The following is a 19,249-nucleotide window of genomic DNA, read 5'->3' as shown; positions in this document are numbered from 1 at the left end:
ATACAAAAAAAATTAGCCGGGCATGGTAGCACACGCCTGTAGTCCCAGCTACTTGGGAGGCTGAGGCAGGAGAATTGTTTGAACCTGGCAGGTAGAGGTTGCAGTGAGCTGAGATTGCGCCACTGCACTCCAGCCTGGGCGACAGAGTGAGACTCCGTCTCAAAAAAATAAAATAAAATAAAAAATAAAAAAATAAATTTGAGATAGAGTTTTGCCCTGTCACCTAGGCTGGAGTGCAGTGGTACCATCTCGGCTCACTGTAACCTCTGCCTTCCAGGTTCAAGCAATTCTCCTGCCTCAACCTCCCCAATAGCTGGGATTATAGGCGAGCACCACCACTCCCAGATAATTTTTGTATTTTTAGTAGAGACGGGGTTTCACCATGTTGGCCAGGCTGGTCTTGAACTCCTGACCTCAGGTGATCTGCCTGCCTCAGGCCTCCCAAAGTGCTGGGATTACAGGCGTGAGCCACCACGCCCGGCCTACATTTTTAAATTTTTTGAGACAGGGTCTCGCTCTGTGGCCCAGGCTGGAGTGTGGTGATGTGATCACAGCCCTCTGAAGCCTCAGCCTCTCAGACTGGAGCGACCTTTCTGCTTCAGCCTCCCGAGCAGCTGAGACTACAGGTTCGCACCACCACACCTAACTTTTTAATTTTTTATAGAGATGGGGTCTTGCTATGTTGCCCAGGTTGGTCTTGAACTCCTGGCCTCAAGTGATGATTCCTCCGCCTCGGCCTCCCAAAGTACTGGGATTACAGGCATGTGACGCCTGTCCCAGCCAGAAAATAATTTTTCTGATGCTTCTAAAAACAGTAAGGCTGACTTTGTTGAGGGGGATGGAGGGACTACTACCATGGGGTTTTGTAGTATGAGAGGGAGATTGGATTCAATCTTCTCCCTTTCCACCAATACAAGGAAAAGTGGGGAATTATAGCCCAGGAGCAGGGGGGTGATGAGAGGATGGGAAGTGACTAGGAAGGTGGGGTGATAGGACGGCCAAGTTTTATGTCTGTATGCAGTAAGAGATCAACACATCAAAGAGAGAGAAGTTTTGAGAGATGAGGTCTTGTTACAATGCCTAGGCCGGTCTCGAACTCCTGGCCTCGAGTGATCCTCCTCGGCTTCCCAAAGTGCTGGGATTACAGGCTTAAGCCACCAGGCCCAACCAATGATGTACTTTATGAGTCCTGTTAACAGAATTGTCACTCTGGACTTCAAGAGCTTTTGCAAAATGGACTGGAAATCTTGTAGTATTCATGAGGAAAGCTCAGATAAGCAGTCAGCCACAGCATCTGTGACAGTGTGGCGGGGAGGCTGTACCTGTGGCCAGAGCTCCTCCAGGTGCTCAAACAGGCACCCAGGAAAGCCCGGCTTCTGGGCTTCACCTCTGGCCCAATTTCGGTGGTAAGAATTTCCTGGCAGCCTCTTGGTGGGGCACGTGGCCCGGGGCCTCAGGTGACAGTGACATGCCCAGATAAAGGCCCTGGCAGGGTGCCTCTGGGAGGCCTCCCTCTGCCAGCCCACCCCGGTGGGAAGGAGAGGGAGAAGCCACAGGGGCTACAAATGCCTGCCAGTCCCCAAGCAGTTCCAGGTCCCAGGGTATTGATTAGCGACCTCACTGCCACATGGTGCAGTGATCCCGTTTACATGAAATGCCCAGGACACGTCAATTCACAGGGACAGGAAGGGGAGGCGTGGGTGCCAGGGGCTGGGGGAGGTGGGTGGGGATGACTAAGGCTGCTGGGGATGGGTTTACTTTTGGGGTAATGGAATGTTCTGGAATTTGATAGAGGTGGTATTTGCAAAACATTGTGAAGGTACTGAGTACTGCAGAATGTACTCTTAAAAATGGTTAATTTTATGTTAAGTGACTGTCATCTTGATTTACTAAAAAAGTGTCTGTTTGGCCGGGCGCAGTGGCTCACGCCTGTAATCCCAGCACTTTGGGGAGCCAAAGCAGGAGAACCACTTGAGGTCAGGAGTTCGAGACCAGCCTGGCCAACATGGCAAAACCCCATCTCTACTTAACACAAAAATTAACCGGGCGTGGTGGTGTGCACCTGTAATCCCAGCTACTCGGGAGGCTGAGGCAGGAGAATTGCTCGAACCTGGGAGGCAGAGGTTGCAGTGAGTTGAGATTGTGCCACTGCACTCCAGTAATAATGATAATAAAGAGAAAGTGACCAAATGATGAAGCCTTTAATTTAGTCCTGGGTTTTTCTGAAACACTGGTGGCAGCTGATCCAGCCCTTGGGCCCCTCTCTGGCCGCCCCAGCTCTGCCTGCCCCAGACCTTGGTCCCCACAGGTCACTCTGCCTGCCCCAGACCTTGGTCCCCACAGGTCACTCTGCCGGGGACACCCCTCCTCCTGCTGGCTTGGCTGACAGCTGCTTGTGTATTGGTTCTCTGATCAGAAAGGTCCCTTCCTCCTGGTCCCCAGGAACGCTTCAGGTCCCTGGGTTGAGCCCACCCCTTGGGCTGGGAGTGGTGTGAGGGACTGGACCCCCTGTGCCCCGAAATGAATGAAAGAGTGAGTGAGGTTTTCTTTACTGTTTTTTTTTTTTTTTTTTTGAGACGGAATCTTGCTCTGTCACCCAGGCTGGAGTGCAGTGGCGCGATCTTGGCTCACTGCAAGCTCCGCCTCCTGGGTTCACGCCATCCTCCTGCCTCAGCCTCCTGAGTAGCTGGGATTACAGGCGCCCGCCACCACGCTGGGCTAATTTTTGTGTTTTTAGTAGAGATGGGGTTTCACTGTGTTAGCCAGGATGGTCTCAATCTCCTGACCTCGTGATCCACCCGCCTTGGCCTCCCAAAGTGCTGGGATTACAGGCGTGAGCCACCACGCCCAGCCTTCTTTTCTTTTTTTTTTTTGGTGGGGGGTTTGGAGTCTCTTTTGCTCAGGCTGGAGTGAAGTGGCGCGATCTCGGCTCATTGCAACCTCTGCCCCACCGGGTTCAAGTGATTCTCCTGGCTCAGCCTCCCGAGTAGCTGGGATTACAGGCGTGCACCACCATGCCTGGCTAATTTTAGTATTTTTAGTAGAGACGGGGTTTCGCCACATTGGCCAGGCTGGCCTCAAACTCCTGACCTCAAGTGATTCACCTGCCTCGGCCTTCCAAAGTGTTGGGATTACACGTGTGAGCCACCGTGACTGGCCGTGAATGAGGTTTTCAAGAAACCTCTCAGGGTAATCAGAGACTCTGTGCAGTGGGATAAAGGAGGGGGCTGTCACCTCCAAACTGGGAGTGGCTCCCCAGGATCCCAGCACCAGCTCCACCCTCTTTATCCCCTCCATCCACCCACGAAGACCCCACCTTTTCCCCTAAAGGGCACCTGCTGGCATAAACACCACTGGAGTGCAGTGGCATGACTTTGGGACCTGCTGGTGACAGAGACATCAAGGTGGGTATGACATGGCCACTGCACAGTCTCCCCAGTGGGTGGACGGAGAGAACTGGCAGGCGTGATCTTGGCTCACTGCAGCCTCCGCCTCCCGGGTTCAAGTGATTCTCCCGCCTCAGCCTTCCGAGTAGCTTGGACTACAGGCGCACACCACCACGCCCGGCTAATTTTTGTATTTTTAGTAGAGAAAGTGTTTCACCATGTTGGCCAGGCTGGTCTGGAACTCCTGACCTCAGGTGATCCTCCCACCTCCGCCTCCCAAAGTGCTGGGATGACAGGCGTGAGACACTGGGCCCTGCCTGTTACTAGTATTGAAAAGGAACAAACCTCCCTTCTCAGTGATAGTTTCTTTATTCCACATAAAAGTCCCCCCAAAGCTCATGGAGACGATGTCTTAACATCATGACCGTCATAACCATAATGATGATTTCTGTTCTGAAGAACCGCAAAACTCATCGTTGGAAGGACGGGCGTGCTGACCAGGACTTTGGGGGAGGGTTTATGACGCATCCCATGTGTCACCAGAGGGAAACCCAACATCCTTTTACGAGGAGGGGTCGGGGTCCATTGCATTTTGGCCAAAACCACACCCCCCACCCTGATACAAATCCATCTCAAAGCCTATCTGTGGACGGTGCAGGTCGCGGCCCAGCTGGGAACGGTGGCCCCGGCTGTTTGACCTCGGCATGCCTGCCGACAGGTGGCCTCACCGGGGGCCTCTTTTGCTCTGGAGGGTCTGCTGGGGCTGAGTCGGGGTCTTCAGTTTCGCCTGCCTGTTGTCTGTGACTGCTGGTGATCCAAAGGGGCGTGGGTGGGCCACGGCATAACGGGCGGACCCCCTGGAGTTTCTGGTGGGGGCAGAATGTTTAGCCGGCAGGCACCTTCTGGGTCAGGTAGGGCCCCACTTGTCACTTGGTTGCTGCTGTAGACACTCAATTATTAGGTGTCCGATTGGGTGGAATGAGTTCTTTCCTGTCCCCGTCTCCTGTCTGTGACTTGGAAGCGGCCCCAGTCTTCCATGAAGGTTAAGGCCCAGGAGTTCTTGTCACTGTTGGGTTAGAACGATTCATGCTGGAGCCACGTGCCTTTGGTCATCTCGGACAAATCATGGCAGCTGGGCCTGGCTGGCATCTATCTGCTGGAGCCTCTCTCCTCTGGGCAGTCTGATAATCAGGCTTCTGTCATTTTTTTTTTTTTTTTTTGAGTCGGCGTCTTGCTCTGTCTCCCAGGCTGGAGTGCAGCGGCGCGATCTCGGCTCACTGCAATCTCTGCCTCCTGTGTTCCCGGCCTCCCCAGGGCAATGCTGAGACCCAGAGGTGTCGAGTCACAGCCGGTGGCTCCACGGGAACCTGCAGGCATAAGCCCGCTCAGAAACCCCGCCTTCCTCGTGGCAGGAGCTGCTGGCTTTTGGGGATGGGACTCGCGCAGGACCCTGTCCCCACAGGGCAAATCTTTCTGTATCACTGCCCCTCAGCATTAAATACCACCAGTTCCCTGCCATCATTGTTGGAATAACCCCAAATGCAATTCTTTGCTGTCTCAGGTCAAGATGCACTGGACGCTTTCACTGAGGCTCAGTTAATTGTGGGTCTGGTTGGCCCAGTCTGGATAGCACTTGCTGAGAGGCCAACCACAGAGCTAGGAAGAAGGGCCTGGAGAATGTGCCCGCCCTACTCGCCGTCTGCTCAGACTGATAGACACGAAGACATTTAGGATTAGAGGGAACCTCGTGAGCAACTCTCTGCCAACATTGTCCATTCTTTTCTTTTCTTTTTATTTTGAGATGGAGTTTTGCTCTTGTTGCCCAGGCTGGAGTGCAGTGGCGTGATCTTGGATCACTGCAACCTCTGCCTCCTGGGTTCAAGCAATTCTCCTGCCTCAGCGTCCCGAGTAGCTGAGATTACAGGCGTGCGCCACCATGCCCGGCTAATTTTTGTATTTTTATTAGAGACGGGGTTTCGCCATGTTCACCAGGCTGGTCTTGAACTCCTGACCTCAGGTGATCCATCCACCTCAGCCTCCCAGAGTGCCGGGATTACAGGCATGAGCCACTGTGCTCTGACTATTTTTTATTTTTTTTGAGACAGAGTCTTGCTCTGTCGCCCAGGCTGGAGTGCAGTGGCACCATCTTGGCTCACTGCAACCTCTGTCTCTCAGGTTTAAGTGATTCTCATGCCTCAGCCTCCCAAGTAGCTGGGATTACAGGCACCTGCCACCACGCCTGGCTAATTTTTGTATTTTTAGTAGAGATGAGGTTTCACCATGTTGGCCAGGCTGTTCTCAAACTCCTCACCTCAGGTGATCCGCCTGCCTCGGCCTCCCAAAGTCTGGGATTATAGGCGGGAGCCATCGTGCCTGGCCCAGTCTTTTCTTAAATGCTTCCAGAGACAGGGAGCTCAGTCCTTCTACAGTCCGTCTGACCAGTGACCGGCATTTGGACCGCATTAGAAAAGTCTGTCTTCTTTTTCCTAGGGAAATTTGCCTCCTGAACAAGAACCCGCTGGTCCAAGCTTTGAATGCAGGTGGCTGTGCCCAGCGCACTGGATTTATCTTCCCGAGTGACTTCTGAAACACTCAAACGCCCGATACCCTGTATCTTCCTTTTGCTAGGTCTGCCTCTTTCAGAGCCAGCTTCTGAGCCTCTGCTGTTCCAACCCAGAACAGCGTTGGCGTGTCCCAGCCTGACGCCGGGTTGGGGGAGCAGGGAGGTCCACATATCTCATTCCTTGGTGGGAGGTATTGACTGGGTTTGTCCAGTGGCTTGGCAACTGAGTGAAAGGGGCTTGAGAATGTTCTAGATTACTGGGGTGTCATTTTGCAATCGGAGGACAAGGATGGTTGGCAGCGGCTCTTCTTGTGCAATGGGCTCTGATCCTCTCAAAGGAGCTGGGTGTCATTACAAGCGAGAAGGGGGCGGGTCAAATGAAAAACCATGGGTGTGAATTTTGGACGTAAGGTCGGAGGCCAGGAGCTACCCCAGGACGTGGCCCTCATAGGGAGGTTGAGCTTCTAGGTCTGGGGCCGCGTTCTGGGGGGAAAGGCACAGGAAAGGACGCAGACCCAGCCGGGGTGGCGGTGGGCGTCTGTGGCTCCAACCTGGAGCGGGTGACAAGCAAGAGAAGGGTCTTGAATCTTGTATCCAGCTCTGACCACAGGGGCTGCGAGCAGGAGCGGAGGCCACCGACGCCACGCGGGCCACCCCCTGCACTTCTTGCCTTCCTCGGCTGAGAGTTCGTGAGTGTGGAAGGGTGAGGGGCTCAGAGCTGGGCCCTTTTCTGGAACGCACAAATACTGCATCATTAAAAAAAAATACAATGTTTTCAAGCAGCTGAAAAGGATGCTGGGTTTCAGAGATGAACGGAGGGGCTGGCACCCTTGGAAGATTGGGACTCAGGATGAGGCAGGATGAGATCTGGGGCCAGTGGGCGTCTGATAGAGGTTTTCTGGCATCTGGAATCTTCTTCCATGTCCTTTGTTATGCTCACGTCGCCTCAGGACATGCTAGGGAGGGAAAGACACAGGCCGAGTTATTGCTGTTAATGTTAAAAGTGCAAAATGCTGGCCGGGCGCGGTGGCTCACGCCTGTAATCCCAGCACTTTGGGAGGCCGAGGCGGGCGGATGACAAGGTCAAGAGATCGAGACCATCCTGGCCAACATGGTGAAACCCCGTCTCTATTAAAAGTATAAAAATTAGCCGGGCGTGGTGGTGGGCGCCTGTAGTCCCAGCTACTTGGGAGGCTGAGGCAGGAGAATCTCTTGAACCTGAGAAGCGGAGGTTGCAGTGAGCCGAGATCACGCCATTGCACTCCAGCCTGGGTGACACAGCGAGACTCCGTCTCAAAAAAAAAAAATAAATAAAAGTGCAAAACGCGCTTCTACATGTATGTAATCCAAAAGAATGATCCCAATCAGCGTGGGTGAGCTCCCAGCAGCAAAAGTGGCACATGCTCTTCAGGGCCCTGCTCCCGCCACCCACTTTCTAAGTGTGGCTCTGAGGGCCTCCTTCCTGGTGCCTCAGCAGAACAGGCCCTGGAGACTGGCACCCTCAATCAGCCTGGAGGGAGGCTTCAACCCACCCACCCACTAACCAACCATACAACCACCCACACATCTATCCATCCACCCATCCATCCCTCCCTCCATCCATCCATCCACACACTCACCCATCCATTCATCCCTCTGCCCACCCATCCAGCCACTCACTCATCCATCCATCCACCCATCCACCCACCCACACATCCATCCATTCATTCATCCATCCCTCCACTCATCCATCTATTCAACCATCCATCCATCCATCTACCCACCTATCCATTGATCCATCTGCCCACCCATCCATCCACCCACTCATCCATCTGTCCATCCATCCATCCATCCATCCATCCACCCACCCACTCATCCATCCATCCATCCATCCATCCATCCAACCAACCATCCAACCACCCATACATCTATCCATCCACCCATCCATCCACCCATCCATCCATCTATCCATCCATCCATCCATCCATCCATCCATCCATCCATCCATCCATCCATTTATCCACCCACCCACCCACCCATCCGTTCATCCATCTGCCCACCCATCCAGTCACTCACTCATCCACCCACCCACCCACTCACCCATCCATCTACCCATCCATCCATCCACCCACCCGTTCATCTACCCAACCATTCATCCAACCAACCATTCACCTACCCATTTACCCATCCATATGCCTACCCATCCATCTATCCATCAGTCCATCTTTCCATCCCTCCACCCATCCATTCATCCACCCATCCATCCAGTCAACCTCCACCCATCCATCCATCCATTTATCCATCCATCCATCCACCTATCATCCATCTATCCTCCCATCCCTCCACTCATTCATTCATCTATCCATCCACCCATCATTCAACCATCCTTCCATCCATCCACTCATCCATCCATCCATCCATTTATCCACCTATCCATTCATCCATTCATCTATTGCTTCTTACAATTCCTTCTTTTGTGTTTTTAATCTTTTAAAACATGCTAATTATATCTTCTCCACCTAAGGATCTCCAGGCAGGATCTAATTCTGCTGTTTGTTGTCTCTGCTGTCTTTTGCTCATGGTGGATGATTTCGTTGTGTTTCCTGTCTGTATATGTGAACTCATCTCCAGAGAGCTTGGGTTGAGGTGGTCTTTTCAGAAATACATTGAGAACTTGCTTTTACTCAGTGCCCCTGAAGCAGCACTGGTCTAAGGCTATTTTTAATGTTTATTCCATAGCTTGGAGCTTCCTGGGTCACACGGATAGTAAGGCATGTGGCCAGGCCATCTTATAGATTTGTATAAAACTGTGTGGTCAGCTGGGCACGGTGGCTCACGCCTGTAATCCCAGCACTTTGGGAGGCCGAAGCGGGTGGATCACGAGGTCAGGAGATCGAGACCATCCCGGCTAACATGGTGAAACCCTGTCTCTACTAAAAAATACAAAAAATTAGCTGGGTGTGGTGGTGGACGCCTGTAGTCCCAGCTACTTGGGAGGCTGAGGCAAGAGACTGGAGTGACCCTGGGAGGCGGAGCTTGCAGTGAGCCAAGATCACGCCACTGCACTCCAGCCTGGGCGACAGAGCGAGACTCCGTCTCAAAAACAACAACAACAACAACAAAACAAAACAAAACAAAAAAACTGTGGTCAATTCAAGGATAAATCCCACACATTCTAAAGAAAAGTTTGGTCCTTCCCTGGCTCCTCGGAGTAACTTCTAAACTCTTGGAACATCCTGGCTGGAGTGTCTATGTGGGTCATGCCAGATAGTCTATGCTAACTGATATGGTTGGGCTGTGTTCCCACCCAAATCTCATCTTGAATTGTAGTTCCCATAACCCCACTTGTCGTGGGAGGTACTCAGTGGGAGGTAACTGAACCATGGGGGTGGCTACCTCCATGCTGTTCTCGTGGTAGTGAGTTCTCATGAGATCTGATGGTTTTATAAGGGGCTTTCCCCCCTTTGCTCAGCACTTCTCGCTCCTGCTGCCCGGTGAAGAGGTGGCTTCCACCAGGATTGTAACTTTCCTGGGGCCTCCCCAGCCACGCAGAACTGTGAGTCAATTAAACCTCTTTTCTTTGTAATTTACCCAGTCTCGGGTATTTCTTCATAGCAGCATGAGAATGGACTAATAACACTCACAACGTGACTTAGGGTTGGAACTTGGGCCACGTGGCATCAGCTTGATCTGTGCAGGGGCTGGAGGCTAAGAACAGTCATGCAGACAGTCAGCCAGGTGTATGTAGTTGACTCTCAATGAACACCCTGGCCACAAAGGCTTGGGTCAGCTTCTCTAATTGGCAGCACTTTGTGTGTTTTGCCACACATCCCTAGTGGGAGAAATAAAGGCTGTCCACACAACCCCACTGGAAGAGGACACTTGCAGGCTTCCACCCGATCTCTCCTGGATCCTGCCCTATGCACCTCTTCCTTTTGTTGAGTTTTTTTTTTTTTTTTTTTTTAAACAGAGTCTTGCTCTGTTGCCCAGGCTGGAATGCAATGGTGCAATCTTCTCAGCTCACTGCAACCTCTGCCTCCCAGGTTCAAGCAATTCTTTTGCCTCAGCCTCCTGAGTAGCTGGGAATACAGGTGTGTGCCACCACACCCAGCTAATTTTATATTTTTAGTAGAGATGGGGTTTCACCATGTTGGCCAGGCTGGTCTTGAACTCATGATTTCAAGTGGTCCACCTGCCTCAGCCTCCCAAAGTGCTGGGATTACAGGCATGAGCCACCACACCCAGCTTTTTGCTGATTTTTAACTGTACCCTTCTATTGTAATAAACCATGCCACTGTGATAAACCATAACTGTGAGTATGACAGCTTTGCTGAGCTCTGTGAGTCCTTCTGGCAAACCATTGCACCTGAGGATACTCTTGGACATCAACACACAGGGAGGCTTTTCTTTTCTTTCCTTTTTTTTTTCTTTTTTTGAGACAAAGTCTAGCCCTATTGCCCAGGCTGTGGAGTGCAGTGGTACAATCTTGGCTCACCTGGCTAATTTTTGTATTTTTTTTAGGGACGGGGTCGGCTAATTTTTGTATTTTTTTTAGGGACGGGGTCTTGCCATGTTGCCCAGGCTGGTCTTGAACTCCTGACCTCAAATGATCCGCCTGCCTTGGCCTCCCAAAGTGCTGGGATTACAGGCGTGAGACACTGTGCCCGGCCACAGGGAGGCTTTTCTTGGCATCTAGAACCAAGTGGAGAATCGGAGGCAGAGCGTGGACAGTCTACCCTTTTGAGGCATCATATCCTGGGCTTCAGGGAGCTTGGCTCTGTGTGGGTTTTTCCCTGAGGGCCGGACGGCCTGACTGGTTAAGGGAACCACTACCTCCCTGCCTTCCCGGTGCCGTATCCCCCACTCCCAATAAGTCATGGGGCAGTTTTCCTAGGATTAGGGTCCCTGCCTGCTTTATATTTGCTGGCAGCTGATTCGATTTTCTGTCCCTCTAGAGAACCCTGACTAATACAGGTCCATGTAGGATATTTTGAAAACAGCACGAAGACCACTCTGCATCACACCCACCTTATTTCCTGATCTTCTGAGACCAGAGCAGACCTGTGGAGGAGAGACGGAGACTGGGCGTTATTTGCTTATTTTTGGGAACCTGGGCATTTTCCTTTTTTTTTCTTTATTTTATTTTTATTTATTTATTAGTATTATTTTTAAGATACAGGGTCTTGGCTGGGTGCAGTGGCTCATGCCTGTAATCCCAGCACTTTGGGAGGCTGAGGTGGGTGGATCACTTGAGGTCAGGAGTTCGAGTCCAGCCTGGCCAACATGGTAAAACCCTGTCTCTACTAAAAATATAAAAATTAGCCAGGTGTGGTGGTGGGTGCCTGTAATCCCAGCTACTCGGGAGGCTGAGGCAGGAGAATCTCTTGAACCCGGGAGGCGGAGGTTGCAGTGAGCCGAGATCGCACCATTGCACTCCAGCCCCTGGGCAACAAGAGTGAAAAATCTGTCTTAAAAAAAAAAAAAAGATACAGGGTCTTGTTATGTTGCCCAGGCTGGAGGGCAGTGGTGCAATTACGGCTCACTGCAGCTTCCAGCTCCAGGTTCAAGTGATCCTCCCACCTCAGCCTCCCAAGTAGCTGGGACTACAAGGTATACACCATCATGCCTGGCTAATTTTGAAACTTTTTGTAGATATGGAGTCTCAATATGTTGCCCAAGCTGGTCTCGAACTCCTGGCCTCAAATGGTCCTCCTGCTTTGGCCTCCCAAAGTGCTGGGATTATAGGCATGAGCCACAGTGCCCATTCTTGGGCATTTTCTACCTGTTCATGGAGGCTGTAAGCCCTATGAGGACCGACACTGCTGCATCTGGTACAAAACAGATGTCAGTATGCATCTGCTGCGTAACAAATGAGCCCAAACAGGCAGTTTTGAGGAAATTGGCCAAGGCCCTTCAGTAACACAAAATGAAGCCAATGATGTTGCTCAGGGTCTGCTGGATTTGGGGAGTCTGAATCTACCTGCTGGGACCTGGACAAAGGTCACCTTTCATCATTATGATAACATTGAGATTGCGATAATATGAGAACATCATGATAACTTTTTTTTTTTTTTTTTGAGACAGGGTCTTGCTCTGTTGCCCAGGCTGGAGTGCAGTCATAGCTTGCTGTAGCCTTGACCTCCTGGGCTCCAGCCATCTGCCTGCCTCACCCTTCTGAGTAGCTGGACTAGAGGTGTACATCACCACACCTGGATGATATTTATTTATTTATTTATTTTTGAGACGGAATCTCATTCTGTCGGCAGGCTGGAGTGCAGTGGTGTGATCTCGGCTCACTGCAACCTCTGCCTCCCGGGTTCAAGTGATTCTCCTGCCTCAGCCTCCCAAGCAGCTGGGACTACAGGCACGAGCCACCACGCCCAGCTAATTTTTATATTTTTAGAAGACATGGTGTTTCACCACATTGGCCAGGCTGGTCTCGATCTCTTGGCCTTGTGATCCGCCCAACTCGGCCTCCCAAAGTACTGGGATTACAGGCGTGAGCCACCACGCCAGGCTGATAATTTTTATTTTTATTTTTATTTTATTTATTTATTTATTTTTTTGAGATGGAGTCTCACTTTGTCGCCGAGTACTATCTCGGCTCACTGCAACTTCTGCCTCCTGGGTTCAAGCGAATCTCCTGCCTTAGCCTCCCAAGTAGCTGGGATTACAGATGTGCGCCACCATGTCCGGCTAATTTTTGTATTTTTAGTAGAGATGAGGTTTCACCATGCTGGCCAGGCTGGTCTCGAACTCCTGACCTCATGTGATCTGCCCACCTCGGCCTCCCAAAGTGCTGGGATTACAGGTGTGAGCCACCACGGCCGGCCACTTAGTTCCATTTTCTGTCCCTGAACAAGGACCCATCTTCCGCTCTAGCCTCCCCCAAGGGACTAGGCAGCCTCCCGTGACTGTCAGCTCTCTGCCCATGGTCCCCTGCACATCTACCTGTTTTCCACTGGTGCCACCTCTGGCTTCTCTTCAGACCTGGGCAGCACAAACTCTGGCTGGGGCCTCGTGCTGTGGACAGAGAGAACGAGGTGACAAGGGTGACTAGCCCGGCCAGGCCAAGGGGCGGGCTCTTGGCTAGTACTGGCCTCTCTGGTTTTCCTGTCCCTGGGACCTGTTTTCCAAACCAGTGAGACGTTCCCTCCCTTTGCTATTTGAGAAAACTTCTGGGACCAAGACTCTGTCTTATTTGCCTCTGTTTCCCTCAAAGCTGGCATTGGACCTGGCATGATAAAGGCTGTTTTTTTTGTTTTGTTTTGTTTTTTGAGACAGGGTCTTGCTCTGTTGCCCAGGCTGGAGTGCAATGGTACAATCATGGCTCACTGCAGCCTCAACTTCCTGGGCTCAAGCAGTCGTCCCGATTCAGTCTCCCCGCAAGTAGCTGAACTACAGGCGCATGCCACCACACCTGGCTAATTTTTTTTTTTTTTTTTTTTTTTTGAGACAGAGTCTTGCTCTGTCACCCACACTGGAGTGCAGTGGCATGATCTCGGCTCACTGCAACCTCCGCCTCCCAGGTTCAAGTGATTCTCCTGGCTCAGCCTCCCAAGTAGCTGGGATTACAGTCATGCGCCACCATGCCTGGCTAATTTTTGTATTTTTGGTAGAGACGGAGTTACGCCATGTTGCCCAGGCTGTTCTCCAACTCCTGACCTCACACAATCCTCCTGCCTCAGCCTCCCAAAGTGCTGGGATTACAGTCTCCCAAAGTGCTGGGATTACAGCCTCCCAAAGTGCTGGGTGAGCCACCGCGCCCATCTTGATTTTTATGCTTTATGGAGCGTGAAGTCTGCGCTCAACCTTTTTTGCCAAGGGTGTCTCATCTTGCACAATAACCTCCAAGGTGGATGTTAGCTTTTTATTTGCTTAATGTTACCTTGCTCCAATGCAGGAGCCAGTATTTGAACCCAGGTCTGAGTTTAAACTCCTTGCCAGAAGGGCAGCGTCTTGCGCCCTGCACAGCACAATGGTCCCTGCTGCCCAGAAGTCACCGGGTTGCCCTAACTGAGAGTTCAGCTCAGCCCCCCGCTGCCCCGACCCAGCCCCAGCAGAGACCACTCTGCACACACCTCTCCCTCCTGGCCTTCAGCCTTTCCTCTTCGTATCTGAAAGAAAGAAAAAGATGTCAGACACGACCTTCCCTTCCCCTGAGATATACTTTTTGGGGAAATCCCTTTCCTTTTCAAGCAGAGAAACAAGCTCTCTTTTCTTCTTCTTCTTCTTTTTTTTTTTTTTTTTGAGATGGAGTCTTACACTGTCGCCCAAGCTGGAGTGCAGTGGTGCGATCTTGGCTCACTGCAACCTCCACTTCCCCAGTTCGAGTGATTCTGCTGCCTCAGCCTCTGGAGTAGCTGGGACTTACAGGCGCCTGCTACCACCCCCAGCTAATTTTTTGTATTTTTAGTAGAGACGGGGTTTCACTATGTTGGCCTGCCTGGTCTCAAACTCCTGACCTCATGATCCACCCACCTCGGCCTCCCAAAGTGCTGGGATTACAGGCATGAGCCACCACACCTGGCCCATAGATGCATTTTTTGATTATAAATGTTTATGTGTTGGCTGAGCACGGTGGCTCACGCCTATAATCCCAGAACTTTGGGAGGCCAAGGCAGGCAGATCACCTGAGCTCAGGAGATTGAGACCATCCTGGCCAACATGGTGAAACCCTATCTCTACTAAAAATACAAAAATTAGCTGGGCATGGTGGCAGGTGCCTGTAATCCCAGCTATTCGGGAGGCTGAGGCACAAGAATCGCTTGAACCTAGAAGCTGGAGGATATGGTGAGCCGAGATTGTGCCATTGCATTCCAGCCTAGGCAACAGAGTGAGACTCTGAAAAAAAAAAAAAAAAAAAAAAACCCCAACAAAACAACCAAAAAAAACAGGCCGGGTGCGGTGGCTCACGCCTGTAATCCCAGCACTTTGGGAGGCTGAGGTGGGCGGATTACCTGAGGTCGGGAGTTTGAGATCAGCCAGGCTAACATGGTGAAATCCCATCTCTACTAAAAATACAAAAAAATTATCTGGGCATGGTGGCGGGCGCCTGTAATCCCAGCTACTCGGGAGGCTGAGGCAGGAGAATTGCTTGAACCCAGGAGGCGGAGCGTGCAGTGAGCCAAGATAGTGCCACTGCACTCCAGCCTGGGTGACAAAGTGAGACTCCATCTCAAAAAAGCAAAACAAAACAAAACAGTATGGTGGTTCCTCAAAAAAACAGAATTATCAGCAATTTCACTTGTGGGTATATACTCATTGGAATTGAAAGTAAGATCTTACAGAGATATTTGTACATCTACGGTCATAGGTGAGTAGCATATAAATAACATGACTATTCACAACAGCCAAAAGGTAGAAACAACCCAATTGTCCATTGATGGACAAATGGATCAACAAAATGTGGTCCACTCACACAATGGAATATTACTCAGCCGTGAAAAGGAAGGACATTCTGACACAGGCTACAACGTGGATGCACCTTGAGGACGTCACGCTCAGTGAGAGAAATCAGACACAAAAGGACAAATCCTGTGTGGATCCATTCCTAGGAGGTCCCTAGAGTCGTCAGACTCCCAGAGACAGAAAGTAGGATGGAGGCTGCCAGGGGTTGGGGAGTGGAATGGGGAGTGAGTGTTTCATGGAGACAGAGTTTCAGTTTGGGAAGATGAGAAAGTTCTGGAGAGGGCCGGGTGCGGTGGCTCATGCCTGTAATCCCAGCCCTTTGCGAGGCCAAGCCGGGCAGATCAACTGAGGTCAGGAGTTCAAGACCAGCCTGGCCAACATGGCAAAACCCTGTCTCTACTAAAAATACAAAAATTGGCCAGGTGTGGTGGCTCACGCCTGTAATCCCAGCACTTTGGGAGGCTGAGGCGGGCGGATCACCTGAGGTCGGGAGTTCGAGACCAGCCTGGCCAACGTGGAGAAACCCTGTCTCTACTAAAACTACAAAATTAGCCAGGCGTGGTGGCTCATGCGTATAATCCCAGCTACTAGTGAGGCTGAGGCAGGAGAATCGCTTGAACCTGGGAGGCGGAGGTTGTGGTGAGCTGAGATCGCGCTATTGCACTCCAGCCTGGGCAACAAGAGTGAAACTCCGTCCCCCCCAAAAAAAAATTAGCTGGGCATGGTGGCGGGTGCCTTAATCCCAGCTACTGGGGAGGCTGAGGCAGGAGAATCACTTGAACCCAGGAGGTGAAGGTTGCAGTGACCCGAGATTGTGCCGCTGCACTCCAGCCTGGAGCCTGGGCAACAGAGCAAGACTCCATCTCAAAAAAAAAAAAAAAAAAAAGTCTGGAGAGGATGGTGGTGATGTCTGCACAAATATGCGAATGCGCTTTTAGAAATGGCTAAGATAGGCCGGGCACAGTGGCTCACGCCTGTAATCCAGCACTTTGGGAGGCCGAGGCCAGTAGATCATCTGAGGTCAGGGGTTTGAGACCAGCCTGACGAACATGGAGAAACCCTGTCTCTACTAAAAATACAAAAAAAAAAAAAAAAAAAAAAAAAAAAATTAGCCGGGCATGGTGGCTCATGCCTGTAATCCCAGCTACTTGGGAGGCTGAGGCAGGAGAATCGCTTGAACCCAGGAGGCGGAGGTTGTGGTGAGCCAAGATGGCGCCATTGCACTCCAGCCTGGGCAACGAGAGTGAAACTCCTTCTCAAAATAAATAAATAAATAAATAAATAAAATAAAATAAAAAAAGGAATGGCTAAGATGGCAAGTTCTATGTTACGTGTATTTCACCACAATAAAAAAATGTATGTTTAAGGAGATTTTTGCAGCATGAACCTAGGGGAGGCATTGATGATGTGACATTCAGTGAAAAAACAACAGGACTAGATGGTGCCCATCCCTTCCCCAAGCTCCGGGTGGTCCCTGAGGGGCTCCAGGAAATAAAATGGGTGGGTTCTAGTTCCTCCCTTCCAAGTCTGCGTTTCCACTCATTGCTGGCTCCTGGCAGCCAGGGGGAGGCGGTGGGGGGCTGTTGGGGGTGACAGGGTTTGACTGTATCTCCACCCAAATCTTTTTTTTTTTGAGACGGAGTTTCACTCTTGTTGCCCAGGCTGGAGTGCAGTGGTGCGATCTCGGCTCACCACAACCTCTGCCTCCTGGGTTCACGAGATTCTCCTGCCTCTGCCCCCTCAGTATCTGGGATTACAGGCATGCGCCACCACACCTGGCTAATTTTTGTATTTTTAGGAGAGACAGGGTTTCACCATCTTGGCCAGGCTAGTCTCGAACTCCTGACCTCAGGTGATCTGGGTGTCTCAGCCTCTCAAAATGCTGAGATTACAGTTCTGGGATTATAGGCGTGAGCCACCTTGCCTGGTCTCTTCACCCAAATCTCATCTTGAATTGTAGCTCCCATAATTCCCTCGTGTTGTGGGAGTGACCTGGTGGGAGGTCACTGAATCATGGGGGCAGGTCTTTCTTGTGCTATTCTCGCGACAGTGAGTAAGTCTCACGAGATCTGATGGTTTTATAAAGGAGAATTTCCCTGCACAAATTTCCTTCTCTTGTCTGCCGCCCCCGGGAGGTGTGCGTTTTGCCTTCCACAATGATTGGGAGGTGTCCCCACCCACATGGAATTGTGAGTCCGTTAGCCTCTTTTTTTTTTTTTTTTTTGAGACGGAGTCTCTCTCTGTCACCCAGGCTGGAGTGTGGTGGCGCGATCTCGGCTCACTGCAAGCTCCGCCTCCCGGGTTCACGCCGTTCTCCTGCCTCAGCCTCCTGAGTAGCTGGGACTACAGGCGCCGCCACCACGCCCAGCTAATTTTTTGTATTTTTAGTAGAGACGGGGTTTCACCGTGTTAGCCAGGATGGTCTCCATCCCCTGACCTCGTGATCCGCCCGCCTCGGCCTCCCAAAGTGCTGGGATTACAGGCGTGAGCCACCGCGCCCGGCCCCTTAAACCTCTTTTGTAAATTGCCGTGTCTCAGGTATGTCTTTATCAGCAGCACGAAAACAGACTAATACGGCGGGGTGGACTGTGGGGCCACTCACTGCAGGACGCAGTCTGGGATCTGGACGTGTTCCATAGGGATGAGTTGCTCCAGGTCTTCCAAGCTGTGCACATACTGGATCTTGTTGATGAACTTGACGCTGGCAGGGGGAGAAGGAGGGAGAGGTCTGAAATGCAACCCGTGGGGTGGGGGTTACCTAGGTCCAGACAGAGCCATGGCGACAGGGATGCCCACAGGACCCCACTCCAGGATGCCCCAGTGCAGACGACGACACCTCCCTCCCGCCCGATGACAGCCTTAATTCTCCTGCACCCCATGCATGGAGTGGAGACCCCGGGTCTGCGCCGAGGCCCTTGCAAGCAGGGCCATGCACCTGACATGGGTCCCTGCAATGAGGATCTTGTTGGAAGAAGTCAGGAGGCGGGGAGATTGTCTCAGGCTCTACAGGCTGTTTTCCCATCATCTCTAAAAGTTGCTCGTCTGTGTTAATTTTTCCCAAGAATGTTTCTCTCCATGTCACCGCACAGGATGGCACAGCCAACACTCAGTTGGGCACAAGAAGGGGGCACACAGGGCTGCCGATTGATTGTCTGTTATTGTTATTATTATTGTTTTTTGAGACAGAGTCTCCCTCTGTCGCCCAGGCTGGAGTGCAGTGGTGCGATCTCGGCTCACTGCAAGCTCCGCCTCCCTGGTTAAAGCGATTTTCCCTGCCTCAGCCTCCCGAGTAGCTGGGACTGCAGGCATGCACTACCACTCTCGGCTAATTTTGTATTTTTAGTGGAGATGGGGTTTCATCATGTTGGCCAGGCTGGTCTCCAACTCCTGACCTCACGTGATCTGCCTGCCTCTACCTCCCAAAGTGCTGGGATTACAGTCATGAGCCACCCCGCCTGGCGCGATTCTCTGTTCCTTAGGAATGAATGTTTAGGGATGAATGGTTCTTTCCTGTCCAACCCTGAATTCTGGCCATCTGGTACCATGTGGTGTTACATCACCAGCACATCGTGGTATTTTTTTTAGAGACAGAGTCTCACTCTGTCACCCAGGCTGGAGTGCAGTGGTGTAATCATGGCTCACTGCAGCCTCGACCTCCTGGGCTCAAGTGATCCTCCTCCCTCAGCCTCTGAGTAGCTGGGATCACAGGTGTGCGCCACCAGGCCTGGCTAATTAAAAAAAAATTTTTTTTTTGTAGAGATGGAGGTCTCACTATGTTCCCCAGACTGTTGTTCTTCAACTCCTGGCCTCAAGCAATCCTCCTGCCTCAGCCTCTCAAAGTGCTGGGATTAGAAGTGTGAGCCACCATGCCCGGTGTTTCATGTATATTTTTAGAGGTTAAACATTCGGC

At 51.5% G+C, this 19,249-nt stretch overlaps 1 protein-coding gene across 2 annotated transcripts in view; it reads right to left on the bottom strand.

Annotated features, from left to right (window-relative positions):
- Positions 1-5,180: 5,180 nt before the first annotated feature.
- The window catches only part of ATCAY (ATCAY kinesin light chain interacting caytaxin), a 48,768-nt gene continuing 34,699 nt past the window's right edge, over positions 5,181-19,249 (bottom strand). Inside the window, 5 exon segments of one of the 2 annotated variants that reach the window (NM_001131570.1) lie at positions 5,181-6,905; positions 10,957-10,989; positions 12,880-12,951; positions 14,010-14,045; positions 17,942-18,040. In NM_001131570.1, the coding sequence (NP_001125042.1) occupies positions 6,896-6,905; positions 10,957-10,989; positions 12,880-12,951; positions 14,010-14,045; positions 17,942-18,040 (250 nt within the window). In that variant the 3' untranslated portion in view covers positions 5,181-6,895. 2 annotated transcript variants of the gene reach the window in all.

This window comes from Pongo abelii, chromosome 20, assembly GCF_028885655.2.
Source record: "Pongo abelii isolate AG06213 chromosome 20, NHGRI_mPonAbe1-v2.0_pri, whole genome shotgun sequence".
In the NCBI taxonomy this organism is placed as follows: domain Eukaryota; kingdom Metazoa; phylum Chordata; class Mammalia; order Primates; family Hominidae; genus Pongo; species Pongo abelii.
Note: the sequence above shows the minus strand (reverse complement) of the source record. Positions and strands in the feature narration are given on the sequence as shown.